Source organism: Thamnophis elegans, chromosome 7 (genome assembly GCF_009769535.1).
Source record: "Thamnophis elegans isolate rThaEle1 chromosome 7, rThaEle1.pri, whole genome shotgun sequence".
Lineage (NCBI taxonomy): Eukaryota > Metazoa > Chordata > Lepidosauria > Squamata > Colubridae > Thamnophis > Thamnophis elegans.
In genome coordinates this window covers 74,589,976-74,603,285 of record NC_045547.1, presented here as the reverse complement: position 1 = coordinate 74,603,285, position 13,310 = coordinate 74,589,976, and the positions used below count along the sequence as shown (strand labels likewise).

General features: G+C 45.3%; 1 protein-coding gene across 1 annotated transcript in view; it reads left to right on the top strand.

Annotated features, from left to right (window-relative positions):
• Window positions 1-13,310, top strand: part of DUSP16 (dual specificity phosphatase 16) — a 65,650-nt gene that overhangs the window by 26,596 nt on the left and 25,744 nt on the right. The window contains exons 2-3 of the mRNA XM_032220912.1: window positions 5,300-5,890; window positions 13,165-13,303. Of these exons, the coding sequence (XP_032076803.1) occupies window positions 5,660-5,890; window positions 13,165-13,303 (370 nt within the window). The 5' untranslated portion in view covers window positions 5,300-5,659. The remainder of the gene's footprint in view (window positions 1-5,299; window positions 5,891-13,164; window positions 13,304-13,310) is intronic.

Genomic DNA, 13,310 nt, shown 5'->3' with positions numbered 1-13,310 from the left:
AAGAATGGTATATTTTTTTAAAAAAAAAATCCCCCTAGGGCTGTGCATAGAGGCCAAATCTTGTGGTGAGCATTGAGGACGGCAAAATAGCATGCTTTTATTTACAAAGTTCGCAGTGGCTCAGTGGCTAAGACGCTGAGCTTGTCGATCAGAAAGGTCAGCAATTCGGCGGTTCGAATCCCTAGTGCTGCATAACGGAGTGAATTCCCGTTTCTTATCCCAGCTTCTTCCAACCTAGCAGTTTGAAAGCACGTAAAAATGCAAGTAGAAAAATAGGGACCACCCTTGGTGGGAAGGGAACAGCGTTCCGTGCGCCTTCAGCGTTGAGTCACGCCGGCCACATGACAACGGAGACGTCTTCGGACAGCGCTGGCTCTTCAGCTTTGAAACAGAGATGAGCACCACCACCCCTTGAGTTGGGAATGACTAGCACATATGTGCAAGGGGAACTTTTACCCTTCCCTTTTATTTAGAAAGTTAAGTGCAAGGGATGTTAATGATGGAGTTGGTATAAATTGGAATTTTGGGAATGTGGATGTGGCCGGCAAAACTGCTTGTTCAAGAAAAAGAAAGCACCAAAGCACCTGAGGGCAGGACAAGAAGCAATGGGTGTGGGAAGCTCATTAAAGAGAGATTCATTCTGGAGCGAAGGAGAAATTCCTTGACAGTGAGGACATTCAATCAATAGAACAGCTTGCCTCCAGGAGCTGCGGGTGCTCCATTGCTGGAGGTTTTTAAGAAGAGATTGGAGAGTCATGTGTCCAGGATGCAATAGGTTCTCCTGCCTTGGGCTGAGGGCTGGACTAGAAGATCTCCTAGGTCCCTCCCAACCCTATGATTCTATGAAGACAATGAAGTTTTTTGTGATGCATAGGTCTGCGAACCTTGATCTGGCTGTCCCACAAAACAGGCTCTATCTCTGGGTTGGATGAGAATCTTCTATCTATGCGAAGTAACTATCCTCTGCTACCAAATGTGACGTTCCCATGGGTCGCCCATGAGGCCAATGTGGAGAAAAGACAGGACACGATCTTTCTCGGGATGGAGCGACCCAGATTGGGGGGTCTGAGAGCCCCTTTTATTGAGATAGGACAAAGGCAGGAGGAGCAATAGCATGTGGTTAAAACAGCCTGTAAAAGTACAATTTCTAATCTGCTGCTCAGGGAAGTTCTGTCTATATATGGTCAAATCCTGGGCGTCATTGGTAGGGCACATCTCAGGATGTTATGTTATGAACTATCAGGATGTTATGGAGTTTTAGGAGTTTGTTTTCTCCTGTGTGGTTCAGCGTGGCTCTGCATGTCCTGGTATGAACTGGGCCATGGATGACCCACACCTACACAAGGAACTATATTACAACATATCTACATGCTAGCTTGTTTGGTGTGGAAAATGCTGTGTTTGACACTGTTTAATTTTCTATTTCTGGTGTTCATTAGTTCAATTGAAATCAATTTAAAAAAAGAAACTTTTGGCGCATGGATGTGCCTGCTTTACTTGATGTTTTGCTCCATGAACGATGGTAACATTGCATTGCTATTTTTAATTAAGTATCTGAGGTCCCTTCTAGATGCTTTATTCTAGGTTTTGTCCACATAATCAATATGCAATATGTGATTCTGATTCATTCTGTTTGGCTGTGTTGTGGCTTGCCAGCAGATTCAGACATTGAGGAGGTTGGGGAGGAACACGGGCCAGTCCTGGAGTCTGGGGAAGGCTCTGATGAGGGCTCTGCGTCGGAGGCAGAGAGGAGGCCAGGGCTGTCTGACAGTTATCAGCTTCCTTTGGAGTAGCTTATCAGTGGGGCAGAAGAACAGCTGGAGCCTGTTCCCCATGTGCGCATGCACAGAGCTGCCAGGAGAAGGGAACAGTTAAGGAACAAGGGCCAACTCGGGAATAAAGGTACAAGGGGATGAGGAATGGCCCCTCCCAGAGGAAATAAAAGAGGAGCAAAGGGGGACTGGAGTTTTCAGGAGACAATTAGTTTACTTAATTGGTTCGTGACTCTCCGAGACTCTTGCCAAGTTTTGCAGATGTCGGCCTGGCAGGTATCCAAGTCAGATAAGGTCTGTGACTGCAAATCCTCCCTTGAAAGACTTTTCTGGATGTGAATGAGCAGAATTCACAGTAAATTACTAAAAGGGTTTTTTGTTGGGACAAGGAGTTTGCTTCATGCTCTTGGGAAGCCTAGGTCAGAAGAGGCTTCAGCCCCTCCCTCTTAATGTGGATTTCCTTTCTTCTTAGCAATTTATAAATATTAAAATGTTCCCCATTATACAATGGTTGCAAATTTGACATCTTTCAAAATAACATTTGCAAAGTTTCACGAGCTGTTTCAACGCAGTCAGAACATAAAGTCAAAGGTTATTTATTTGGAACCAATTCCATACTTATAGGACATCTTCAGGGTAATAATTTTGAGGCCCTGTAGGGTGTATTCATTAGATTTCCAGTTTTGGGATGGATTCAGATCAATGGTGCAATTCCTAATGGGGCATTTTGAGGTTTGTTTGTTTTTTGCTTAAAGACAGAGATGAAAAAAAAGGATGGTGGTAAAGGGTCCCCTCACACATATGTGCTACTCGTTCCCAACTCTAGGGGGCGTGTTCATCTCTGTTTCAAAGCTGAAAAGCCAGCACTGTCCAAAGACGTCTCCGTGGTCATGTGGCCAGTGTGACTAAATGCCGAAGGAGCACGGAACACTGTTACCTTCCCACCAAAGGTGGTTCCTATTTTTCTACTTGCACTTTTACATGCTTTCGAACTGCCAGGTTGGCAGAAGCTGGGACAGGTAACGGGAGCTCACTCCGCTAGGCGGCGTTAGGGATTCGAACCACCGACCTTTCTGATCGACAAGCTCAGCGTCTTAGCCACCGAGCCGGGGCTAATCAGGTGCCGAAGATGGTTATTTGTGCGATGCCTGGCATGGATTTTGGTTGGTGGGCAGCTGGTTTCCCAGCCTGGCTCTCTTTGGTGATTAAATCAGTACTTTTCAATCATTCTGCTCTGAGGTCACCCATTATTATTTTTTTGCAACGATCAGCCAAATGATGAAATCTTGGACATTGACCAAGGATCTTGTGGGGCTTCTGGCCGGATCTCGCCAACATCATTGTTGGAAAGAAGTCAGGAATGACAGAAGACAGCTAGTCTTCCTCCAGCTGTGCCTGGGGAGGAAATAAACAGCCATGATCATCAAGCCTCAACTATGAGGAAAATTTCACACAATCTTTTTAGCCGGTTCAATTTAGCGCTTAAAACTGCTACTGTTTGAAAAAATGCTGCGGGAGGGACGCATGCATGGAGGTCGCATGTCCGTGTGCACAGAGGGGCGTGGGGCGCTGTGCATTGAATTTGGGGGATTCAGGAGTGCGCATTTTAGCCGCTCGGTCCGGAAAAAGTTAGCCATCACTGATCTAAGTGTTTCTTTCCAATCTTATTTAAAATGCGTTGGGAAATATTGTGTTGGTCCCAGTTCATTTACATGGGATCATTTGTGGTGGAGTGTTAAAAAAAATAGTGCAAAAAGGTTTAAAATGTGCGGTTGGGACCGCCATAGTTACTTTTTAACCGCCCGCTGCAGATGCTTCACTGTGTATGGAAGGAAACGCTTTAAATCAATATTTCATTTCAGGCCTTTCAAAACATGGCAACTTTAAGGCTTGCGGACTTCCGTTCCCAGAATTCCTCACGGCTGAGGAATTCTGGGAGCGGAAGTCCACAAGTCTTAAAGTTGCCCTGTTTTGATAAGCCTTTTTTTATTTGGAAATAAATAAAGACATCGAGGCACAAGAACAGTTTTCCCTCCCGACGCTTAGCTTAGCTTTCCTTAATGCTTAGTCCTGCTTAGCAACGGAAATTTTGGGCTCAATTATGGTCGTGCGTCAAGGAGTAGCTGTACGTGAAATGCGAAGGAAGTCCATTTCTGCTAGTTTTAGAGATTCCAGCTTAGTGAAGTTGCAGTACTACTCAAAGGTTTCGTGAACGGTGAAATGCCTGTGGTTGTATATGGAAGCTTTATTTATTGTATTAGCAGTTAGACTTATATACCGCTTCATAGGGCTTTCAGCTCTCTCTAAGCGGTTTACAGAGTCAGCATATTGCCCCCAACAATCCAGGTCCTCATTTCACCCACCTCGGAAGGATGGAAGGCTGAGTCAACCTTGAGCCGGTGAGATTACAACCGCTGAACTGCAGATAACAGTCAGCTGAAGTCAGTGAAGTCAGTACTGCACCCTAACCACTGCGCCACCTCGGCTCTTGGTATTCCTGGAGAAATGTCAATGTCACATCTAGAATTGCTATTTCTTATCCTTGGAGGTTATCCCTCTGGGCGTTAGGGGTATAGATCAAGTTTTGCTCTAATGGCAAGGTAAGAGGAGAGCTGCAGTAGTCAACAGTGCCCAGGATGAAAAAAAGAATCCAGCAGCTTTTAGTTTCCCAACTTTGGGGCATTCTAAAAATGTATAGTGTTGTTTCTTTATGTGTGTTTCTTGCAAACAAATTATTTCTGTGTCCAGTTTTTGTAATTGTATAAAAAAAAATCTTTGTTTAGAAGGGGAATTTAATCCATTTATATTCATCGATTTATTATTTATTGTTTCCTTTTCCGTTTTGCTTAGTTATACTTAGGATTTGGTTTCCTAGTGGTTCTTTTGGTTAGTCTGAAAAGGGGATACCAGATTCCTCTGTAAAGCAAGTATCCCAGATGTTGCCTTTTGCTTCTGCCTTTCCCCACCCCACCACCCGAGGATGGGACGCAGTGGCTCAGTGGCTAAGACACTGAGCTTGTCTATCAGAAAAGTCAGCAGTTCAGCGGTTCGAATCTCTAGCGCCGCATAACTGAGTGAGCTCCCGTTACTTGTCCCAGCTTCTGCCAACCTAGCAGTTCAAAAGCAAGTAGAAAAACAGGGACCACCTTTGGTGGGAAGGTAACAGCCTTCCGTGCACCTTTGATGTTGAGTTATGCTGGCCATATGACCACGAACATATCTTCGGACAGTGCTGGCTCTTCGGCTTAGAAACGGAGATGAGCACCACCCCCTAGAGTCAGGAACAACTAGCACATATGTGCCAGGGAAACCTTTACCTTTACCTTCGCCCTGAGGAATACATGGCGAGTGTTAATCAGGTTTGGCAGCGATGCCACCACACACAAACACTTTTGGGCGAGACTCCCCCTCTTACAACCAGAGTGGTGGTGGGGGGAACAAAGGGGAGGCAGGGCAGCGATTTAGAGATTCTCATCACCCTTCTTGTTTGTTTTTATTTCCTTTCTGCCTGCCTCATTTCTGTACAGGCTCCTAGGCCGCTCGAAGAAGAAGACCAATGATGAGAGAACAAAGATAGGGAATGAGGTAATGGCAGGAACATCTGAGAAGGATCTTTTATGAGGAGTCTGAAATGGCAACGCCATAGCCCAAGATGAATGGGTTGTGAGGGGCGTCTTTGTACGAGGCATTTCTCTCCAGAGGACCCTCCGAAGAGAAAAATGGGTCTCCCTTTCCTCTTGCCCGTCTCCACCGAGATGACCTCATTCATCTGGAGGACAATGGAGAGTCTGGGCCTTTAAGTTCATAGCCATTACCTCATCTTCTTCGTGGGGGCCGCAGATTTGAGAAGCAAAAGCATTGCTCCAGTTCGGGGGTCTGCGGTTGTCATGGCGGATGAAATGAATGATGCTCAGCTCATAACCGGGGAGAGGCTGGTGACTTGGCTGGAAAGCAGCATGGAGAAGTTGCTCCTGATTGACAGCCGCCCCTTTGTGGAGTACAACATGTCCCATATCTTGGAGGCCATCAACATCCACTGCTCCAAACTCATGAAGCGCAGGCTGCAGCAGGATAAGGTGCTAATCACCGAACTTATTCAGCATTCGGCAAAACAGAAGGTAAGGCTCTGGGGGAGCAGAGTTTTGGGGGTGGGTGGCAGAGGTGGGTTCCTACCAGTTCGCACCTATTCGGTAGAACCGATTCGTCAAATCTACCGAACCGGTTAGAAGAGGTTCCACCAGTGGACCCGGAAAGCAGGAAACCTACAGAAGAGGTTCCAAATTTTTTTGAAACCCACCACTGGTCCTTGGATATGATTATTCTACACTATCATGCTCATATTTATAAAACTCAGTGCCTCTGTGAAAGGTAAGGATGACTACTGCGTTTGTGGTGCAATCAGAACATTGCGTGTGTTGAAGTTGTTTTAACGCAAACCAAAGATGCCTTTTAAAAAACAAGTTTACATCCTATTCTTATGCATGCCAGTGCTGTGTGTGAGGTAATTTAAGGTGGTTCTGACAAGTGTCGTCGGCATCTTCATATCCGGTCACATGGGCGGCAAGCCACTCCCATCCGGTCACATGGGCAGCAAGCCACTCCCACAAAGGAGGCCACACCCACAGAGTAGGTTCGAATAATTTTTGAAACCCACCACTGGTGGGTGGGAATTATATCGATAGATGAAGGACGGAATTGGGAACGGCAAGAGATCAACCAATCCAAACAGAGCTGGAAGGGACCTTGGAGGTCTTCTAGCCCAACCAAGACCCTTTACAATTTCAGATAGGGGGCTGTCCAGTCTTTTCTTAAAATTCACCCACAATGATTGAAGGAAAGCTGTCCCACTGTCTAATTGCCTTCACGGTTAGGAAGTTTCGCCTTAATCCCAGGTCGCTTCTCTCCTTGATTAGTTTCCATCCATTGTTTATTGTCTTCTGGTGCTTTGGAAAATAGGTTGACCCCCCTCTTCTTTGGGGCAGCCCGTCAAATACTGAAACACTGCTATCATGTCACCCTCAGTCCTCCTTTTCTCTAGACTAGCCATACCCAGTTCCGGCCACCGTTCCTCATATGTTTTCATCTCCAGGCCTTTAATCATCCCAGTTGCTCTTCTCTCCCCATTGTCCAAAGTCTCTGAACACTGAAAGAAAACGTTGATCCTTAACTGTCAAAAGGATTTGCCAAAACTTATCTCCAAATATCTCTCTGCTGAATGTAACCATTATCCTGGTAAAATCCAACCTTTTAGCCACCCAAAGTCTCTCTTTTTTTTTGTGTAATGCTGTCAGATGATGCTATGCAAGTATTAATAGTGAGATCTGGCACAAATTATGTTTCCCACCTTAAGCAGAATCAAGAGGGGCTTTTTTTTTCTTTTGATACCAGCCTTATCATGCCTGCAATTTGGCAGTTCGAATCTCACCGGGCTCAGGGTTGACTCAGCCTTCCATCCTTTCGTGGTGGGTAAAATGAGGAGCCGGATTGTTAGGGGGCAATACGCTGACTCTCTGTAAGCTGCTTAGAGAGGGCTGTAAAGCACTGTGAAGCACCTATAAAAGTCTTAAGTGCTATTGCTATCATGATCATTACTAACCACAATTTGCTTTCCGTCCTGAAAAATGTGGCTACAAGCAAAAGGTAAAATAAACACTGTTGGGAGGAAGAGTTTGATGTTTTATGAACTGATATAGCCACAAGATTTTGCCACATTTCTTTTGTCATTTAAAAAAATATATATATTCTAATTTTTCTCCTAGGCATAATACCAGAGGGGTATAAGAAAGACGCGCTCTATCTAGTTATCCATGTATTGACTGCAGCGCAAATCATCTATGCGCAATATTGGGAAAAAAAGGAAGTATCCCATCAGAGTTAGACATAATCAGAAAAATCTTGGCCTGTGAGGAAGCAGATAGGCTCACCCTCGAATTAAAAAAATAAAGGGGGGGGGGTCGGAATATTATGAAGCTTGGAACAGATTTTATAATTGGTATAGGACACGGTAACAAGACTGGAACAAATTGTAAATAATGTGATTGGATCAGTGGTGGGTTTCAAAAATTGTTCGAACCTACTCTGTGGGTGTGGCCTCCTTTGTGGGAGTGGCTTGCCACCCATGTGACTGGATGGGAGTGGCTTGCCGCCCATGTGACTGGATGGGAGTGGCTTGCCGCCCATGTGACCGGATATGAAGATGCCGACGACACTTGTCAGAACCACCTTAAATTACCTCACACACAGCCCTGGCATGCATAAGAATATGATGTAAACTTGTTTTTTAAAAGGCATCTTTGGTTTGTGTTAAAACAACTTCAACACACGCAATGTTCTGATTGCACCACAAACGCAGTAGTCATCCTTACCTTTCACAGAGGCCCTGAGTTTTATAAATATGAGCATGGCAGTGTAGAATAATCATATCCAAGGACCAGTGGTGGGTTTCAAAAAATTTTTGGAACCTCTTCTGTAGGTGTGGCCTGCTTTCCGGGTCCATTTGTGGAACCTCTTCTAACCGGTTCGGTAGATTTGACGAACCAGTTCTACCGAATGGGTGCAAACTGGTAGGAACCCACCTCTGGATTGGATAGAAGGATAGATAAGGCACTAAGTGACAGATAATGGATGAGAATATGTGTACCGTATTTTTCGGAGTATAAGGCGTACCTGTTTCCCCCACTAAAAGAGGGTGAAAATTTGGGTGTGTCTTATACGCTGAATGTTGGCCCCACCCACCCACCAGCCCCCACCCTTTGGCCTCTGCCTCCCAGCAATTTACCTCTTTGCAGCAAAGGGGGGCTTGTGGAGGCTTCAATAAACTATAGTAATCCCTGCAGCCTCAAACAGCTGATGATCGGGAGAAATTGAAAGTGAAACTTGCTGTTTGCTCCTCATGGCAAATTGCCGGGAGGCAGGTTTTTTTTTTCTTGTGCTAACCAGCCTGTTTGCTGCAAGGAGGTAAGTCAACAACTATAAACGCCTATAGAATGTTCAAATTGTTAGACTTATTTTTTAAAGTCTGCTTTATGATTGTTCTAGACAGCTTAACGAAATGAAGAAGCTTTTTAAAGTAAATGCTTGATCTGAAGAGGCCCAGTGCTATTGTTTTAAAAAGTGCTCTTCTTTTAAATAGCAGAGAATAACTATACTTCCAGAAAGCACATCAGTTTTAATAGCATCTTTACAAGTATAGTCTGAAATGTAACACTACAAACAGTGTATATTGTCTGTGCTGTTTGTTGCAAGGAGGCAAATTGCTGGGAGGCAGAGGCAGATATTTTTCTCTTGTTTTCCTCCCCAAACTCTAGGTGCGTCTTATACTTAGGAGCGTCTTATACTCTGGAAAATGCGGTATATACTGTGATTGTATGGCCATAACGGCTTCGCTGTGCTGCACTATTTTAAATGCAAAAACAATTTTAAAAATACATATTTTTAAAAAAAATCAATTCGGGTTAAGCAGATTGCAACTTGTGGTCATGCTGATACAAATATCAGTGTCCTGTAGAGAAGCCACAGTGCCGCATTTGACCCTACTTGACCTCTCGCTCCCCCGAGGATGCTTGTGTATGCCAGTCTTCAACCGCGTCAGAGAAATTTGTCTCGGAGGGCATAAAATCCCCATTCCAGGCTCCCTGGCAGGCTTAGCAAATCAGGCCTTCAAAAACGAATGTGCTTTATTTTAAACCGGATTTTGTTTTTGGCCACGATTGTCTGAATGAGTCATAATTTGTAATGAGATCATACGTTGCTTTGCCGTCAGCTGGCGCAGCCGCAGCTATTTGGTTTACAAAGTCCGAGCTGAGCCAGAGCCTAACAATTGGCAGATTTAGTGTAGTGTGAAAACCGGGCCTATATTTCACTTAATGAATTCATTACACTTGCATCCCCCCATTCTTCTGTCGGATTGTGTGCTCGAAATAGCTAGCTTTTGGTAGAAGGCAAAATTCAAAACAGTAGGGGGAAAAAAGGCATAAATTAAAACCAATGTCAACCCCAATCCTCCTGCATCTCTGCATCGCTGGGTATTTGCCAAACAGTAAATAAGATGCTGCTTCATTTTGTAGTATTGCAGAAGGATGAAATTATGGTCTCCAAATATACATTCTGAAAGATGTTATTATCCTGAATAATAGCAATAACACTTAGATTTAGACTTATGTACTGCTTTACAGTGTTTTACAGCCCCCTCTAAGCGGTTTACAGAGTCAGCCTATTGCCCCCCAACAATCTGGGTCCTCATTTTACCGACCTCAGAAGGATGAAAGGCTGAGTCAACCTTGAGCCTGATGGGATTCAAACTGCCAAATTGCAGTCAGCCGGCAGTCAGCAGAAGTAGCCTGCAGTACTGCACTCTCACCAATGCACCATCCCGGCTCTTGCTTTCTTTTTGAATGCTGCTGTTGCGTGTTCCCAAAGCTCAATGTAGCAATGTACAATTCTTGGAATTATAGCTTGTCCTCACTTAGCAACGGTAATTGGGATTAGAATTTCCCTCATTAATTGATGCATGATACAGTGCAACTTCACATAACTGCGTGAAGGAAATTGCAGCATTTCTGGGGGCTGTTGTTAAGCACAATTTACCTTGTCATCTCCTGCCAGTTTTCTCACTGATTTTGCTTGTAAGAAGCCAACCAGGAAAATGGTGATCACATGATTCAGGACACTGAGGCCATTGTAGCAGTAGCAATAACATTTAGACTTATATAACCGCTTCACAGCCCTCTCTAAGTGGTTTACAGAATCAGCATATTGTCCCCAACAATCTGGGTCCTCTTTAACTGACCTCAGAAAAGTGGAAGTCTGAGTCAACCTTGAGCTGGTGAGAATCGAACTCCTGGCTGTGAGCAGAATCAGCCTGCAATACTGCATTCCAGCCACTTGGCCACCAGGAAGGAGAAGGAGAATGAGAAAGGGAAGGAAGGAAGGAAGGACAAGAGGGCAACAACATTTAGACTTATATACCCCTTCACAGTGCTTTACAGCCCTCTCTAAGCGGTTTACAGTGTGTTGTCCCCTACAATCTGGGTCCTCATTTTACCCACCAAAAAGGATGGAAGGCTGAGTCAACCTTGAACCTGGTGAGATTCGAACTGCCAAATTCCAGGCAGCCGGCAGTCAGCAGAAGTAGCCTGCAGTACTGCATTCTAACCACTGCGTCACCACGGCTCATTTGTAACACGAGGACTGGTCATAAGTACCACTTGTTTAGCACCATCTTAGTGTGAATGGTCCCTGAATGAGACTTCGTTGAGAAAAAGTGTTACCTGTAGTCAGGGGTGGGTTTCAACCAGTTCGCGGCGCTCCCTGCGATGCGGTTGGTCGCCGAACCCGGAAGTAAGTAACTTCCGGGAACGGCGAAGCCCCCCCCCCCGCGCCCGCGCCCGCTCCTTACCCGGTTTTGCCGAATTCTGCGCTTCCACGCATGCGCAGGACGCATACAGCGCCTGCGCGATCCTCCAGGAGCAGCTGGAGCATCGCACAGACGCTAGTATGCATGCGTGCGCTGCGCGCGCGAGGACGCCACTGGCCTCGTTCCAACCGAACCAGTTGGAACGGGGCGAGAAACCCACCCCTGCCTGTAGTACAGAAAGCATTTGTCAGGCGTTAAGAATCAGGACTCCATGGTACATTCCAGTCAAAATGATTCATTGTTCAATCCTGTATACAAGAATCTAGTCAACTAACAGTCAGCAGTAAATTGGTGCTAGATAAGAGGCAACGGAATTCAAGAGGGGCTGGACTTAAGACTGCTTGTAGCAACATATCAACTCCAGGTTGATTGCTCTCTTGACTCCACCCCTTTCTCCCACACTTTTACTGCTCCCCAGGGAATTCAATGACTAAATTTGCCCATTGCACTGAATCCAGGATCCGTATCTCTTCTGCACTTGTAGGAATGCGTCATCGGGCACTCTCACAAAACAGTGGCTCTGGTGGCCTTGGCCACTTTTTACCAGAAGGCAAAGAAAGGACATTGTTTTATGATCCTACCCTGAAGACAGCCTGGACTCCATAGTAACAATCAGTGCAGCACGAAATTGCCAACATTTAAGTAGCAATAAACATGGTTGATAAGAAATATTGTTTCCCTCTCCCCTCCTTTTAAATGCCTACAAACATGAAACAGTTTTGTGCTGATGCCAGCAATATGTTTCAGTTATTAGGTAATCCAATTCTCACAAGCAAAAGGATAAGAGCTGGCTAGTTTTCCAGTTAAATCTCTGCAAGATAATGAAAGTTTGGGACTATAGATTTTTGCTACCTTGTTCCTGGTGCTACAGCCCCAGCCAAAATGCCTGGCCCTTTGTTTTAATATTCCCTCCTTAACACATTTTTCTGTTCTGAGAAAGAAGCCCCGAAATGGGGAAACAAGAGGGATTAAGAGCCATGGTGGTGCAATGGTTAGAATGCAGTATTGCAGGCTGATTCCACCCACTGCCAGCAGTTCGATCCTGACCAGCTGAAGGTTGGCTCAGCCTTCCATTCTTCCGAGGTTGGTAAAATGAGGACCCGGATTGTTGGGGGCAATAGGCTGACTTTGTAAACTGCTTAAGCACTGTGAAGCGGCATATAAGTCTAAGAGCTATTGCTATTGTGTAGACCCTTTGAAATCATCCCTGTTTGAGACAAGAAATGTGTGGTGGCCCGCCAGCAGCCAGTGAAGTTGGCAGCAGAGGCGGACGGTGAGGAGGTTGGGGAGGAGCATGGGCTAGTCCTGGAGGCTGGGGAAGGCTTGGATGAGAGCTCTGCTTCGGAGGCAGAGACGAGGCCGATGCTGTCTGGCAGTGATCAAGTGTCTTTGAAGCTAGACAGCAGTGAGGCAGAAGAACAGCTGGAGCCTGATCCCAGTGTGTGTATGCACAGAACTGCCATACGAAAAGAACAGCTCAGAAATCAGGGTCGACTTGGGAGTAAAGTCACAGGTGGAAGGTGATTGGCCCTTCCCATAGGAAATAAAAGAGGAGCGAAAGGGGAGTGGGCTTTTTGCAGGAAACAATTTGTTCTTTCGGTCATTAGATTCATCTCAGGAGTGAGATGATCTGTCCGTGAATCTCAGAGACTCTGTGCTAAATCTTTCCTTGCGCAACACCTCATTTGAGAAATATTTACATGGCAACTTTCCAAGATAGATAAGGTCTGCAGTCATAATTACTCCTTTGAAAGATTGTTTACCAGGCCTTTGCTGAATGGGAATGAGAGGACTTCACATTCGTTTAATAAAAGGGGTTTTGTTGGAACCAGGACATTGCCTCGTGCTTTTTGGGGAAGCCTCGGTCAGAACAGAATGTGTACAATAATAGTGTCATTCAGAAAAACCTTAGCAGAAAAGTAAAACTTGGACTAAATTGAAAACTATTTATTGTGTCTTCCCCATGACTTGTCTCAGGTTGAAATCGATGGCAAACAGGAAGTTGTGGTGTATGATCAGAACTCAACGGATCTGGCTACTGTGCCTTCCGATTCCTTCCTGAGTCTCCTGCTGAGAAAATTGGAGAAAAGCTTCAGCAATGTTCACTTGCTTGCAGGTACGGT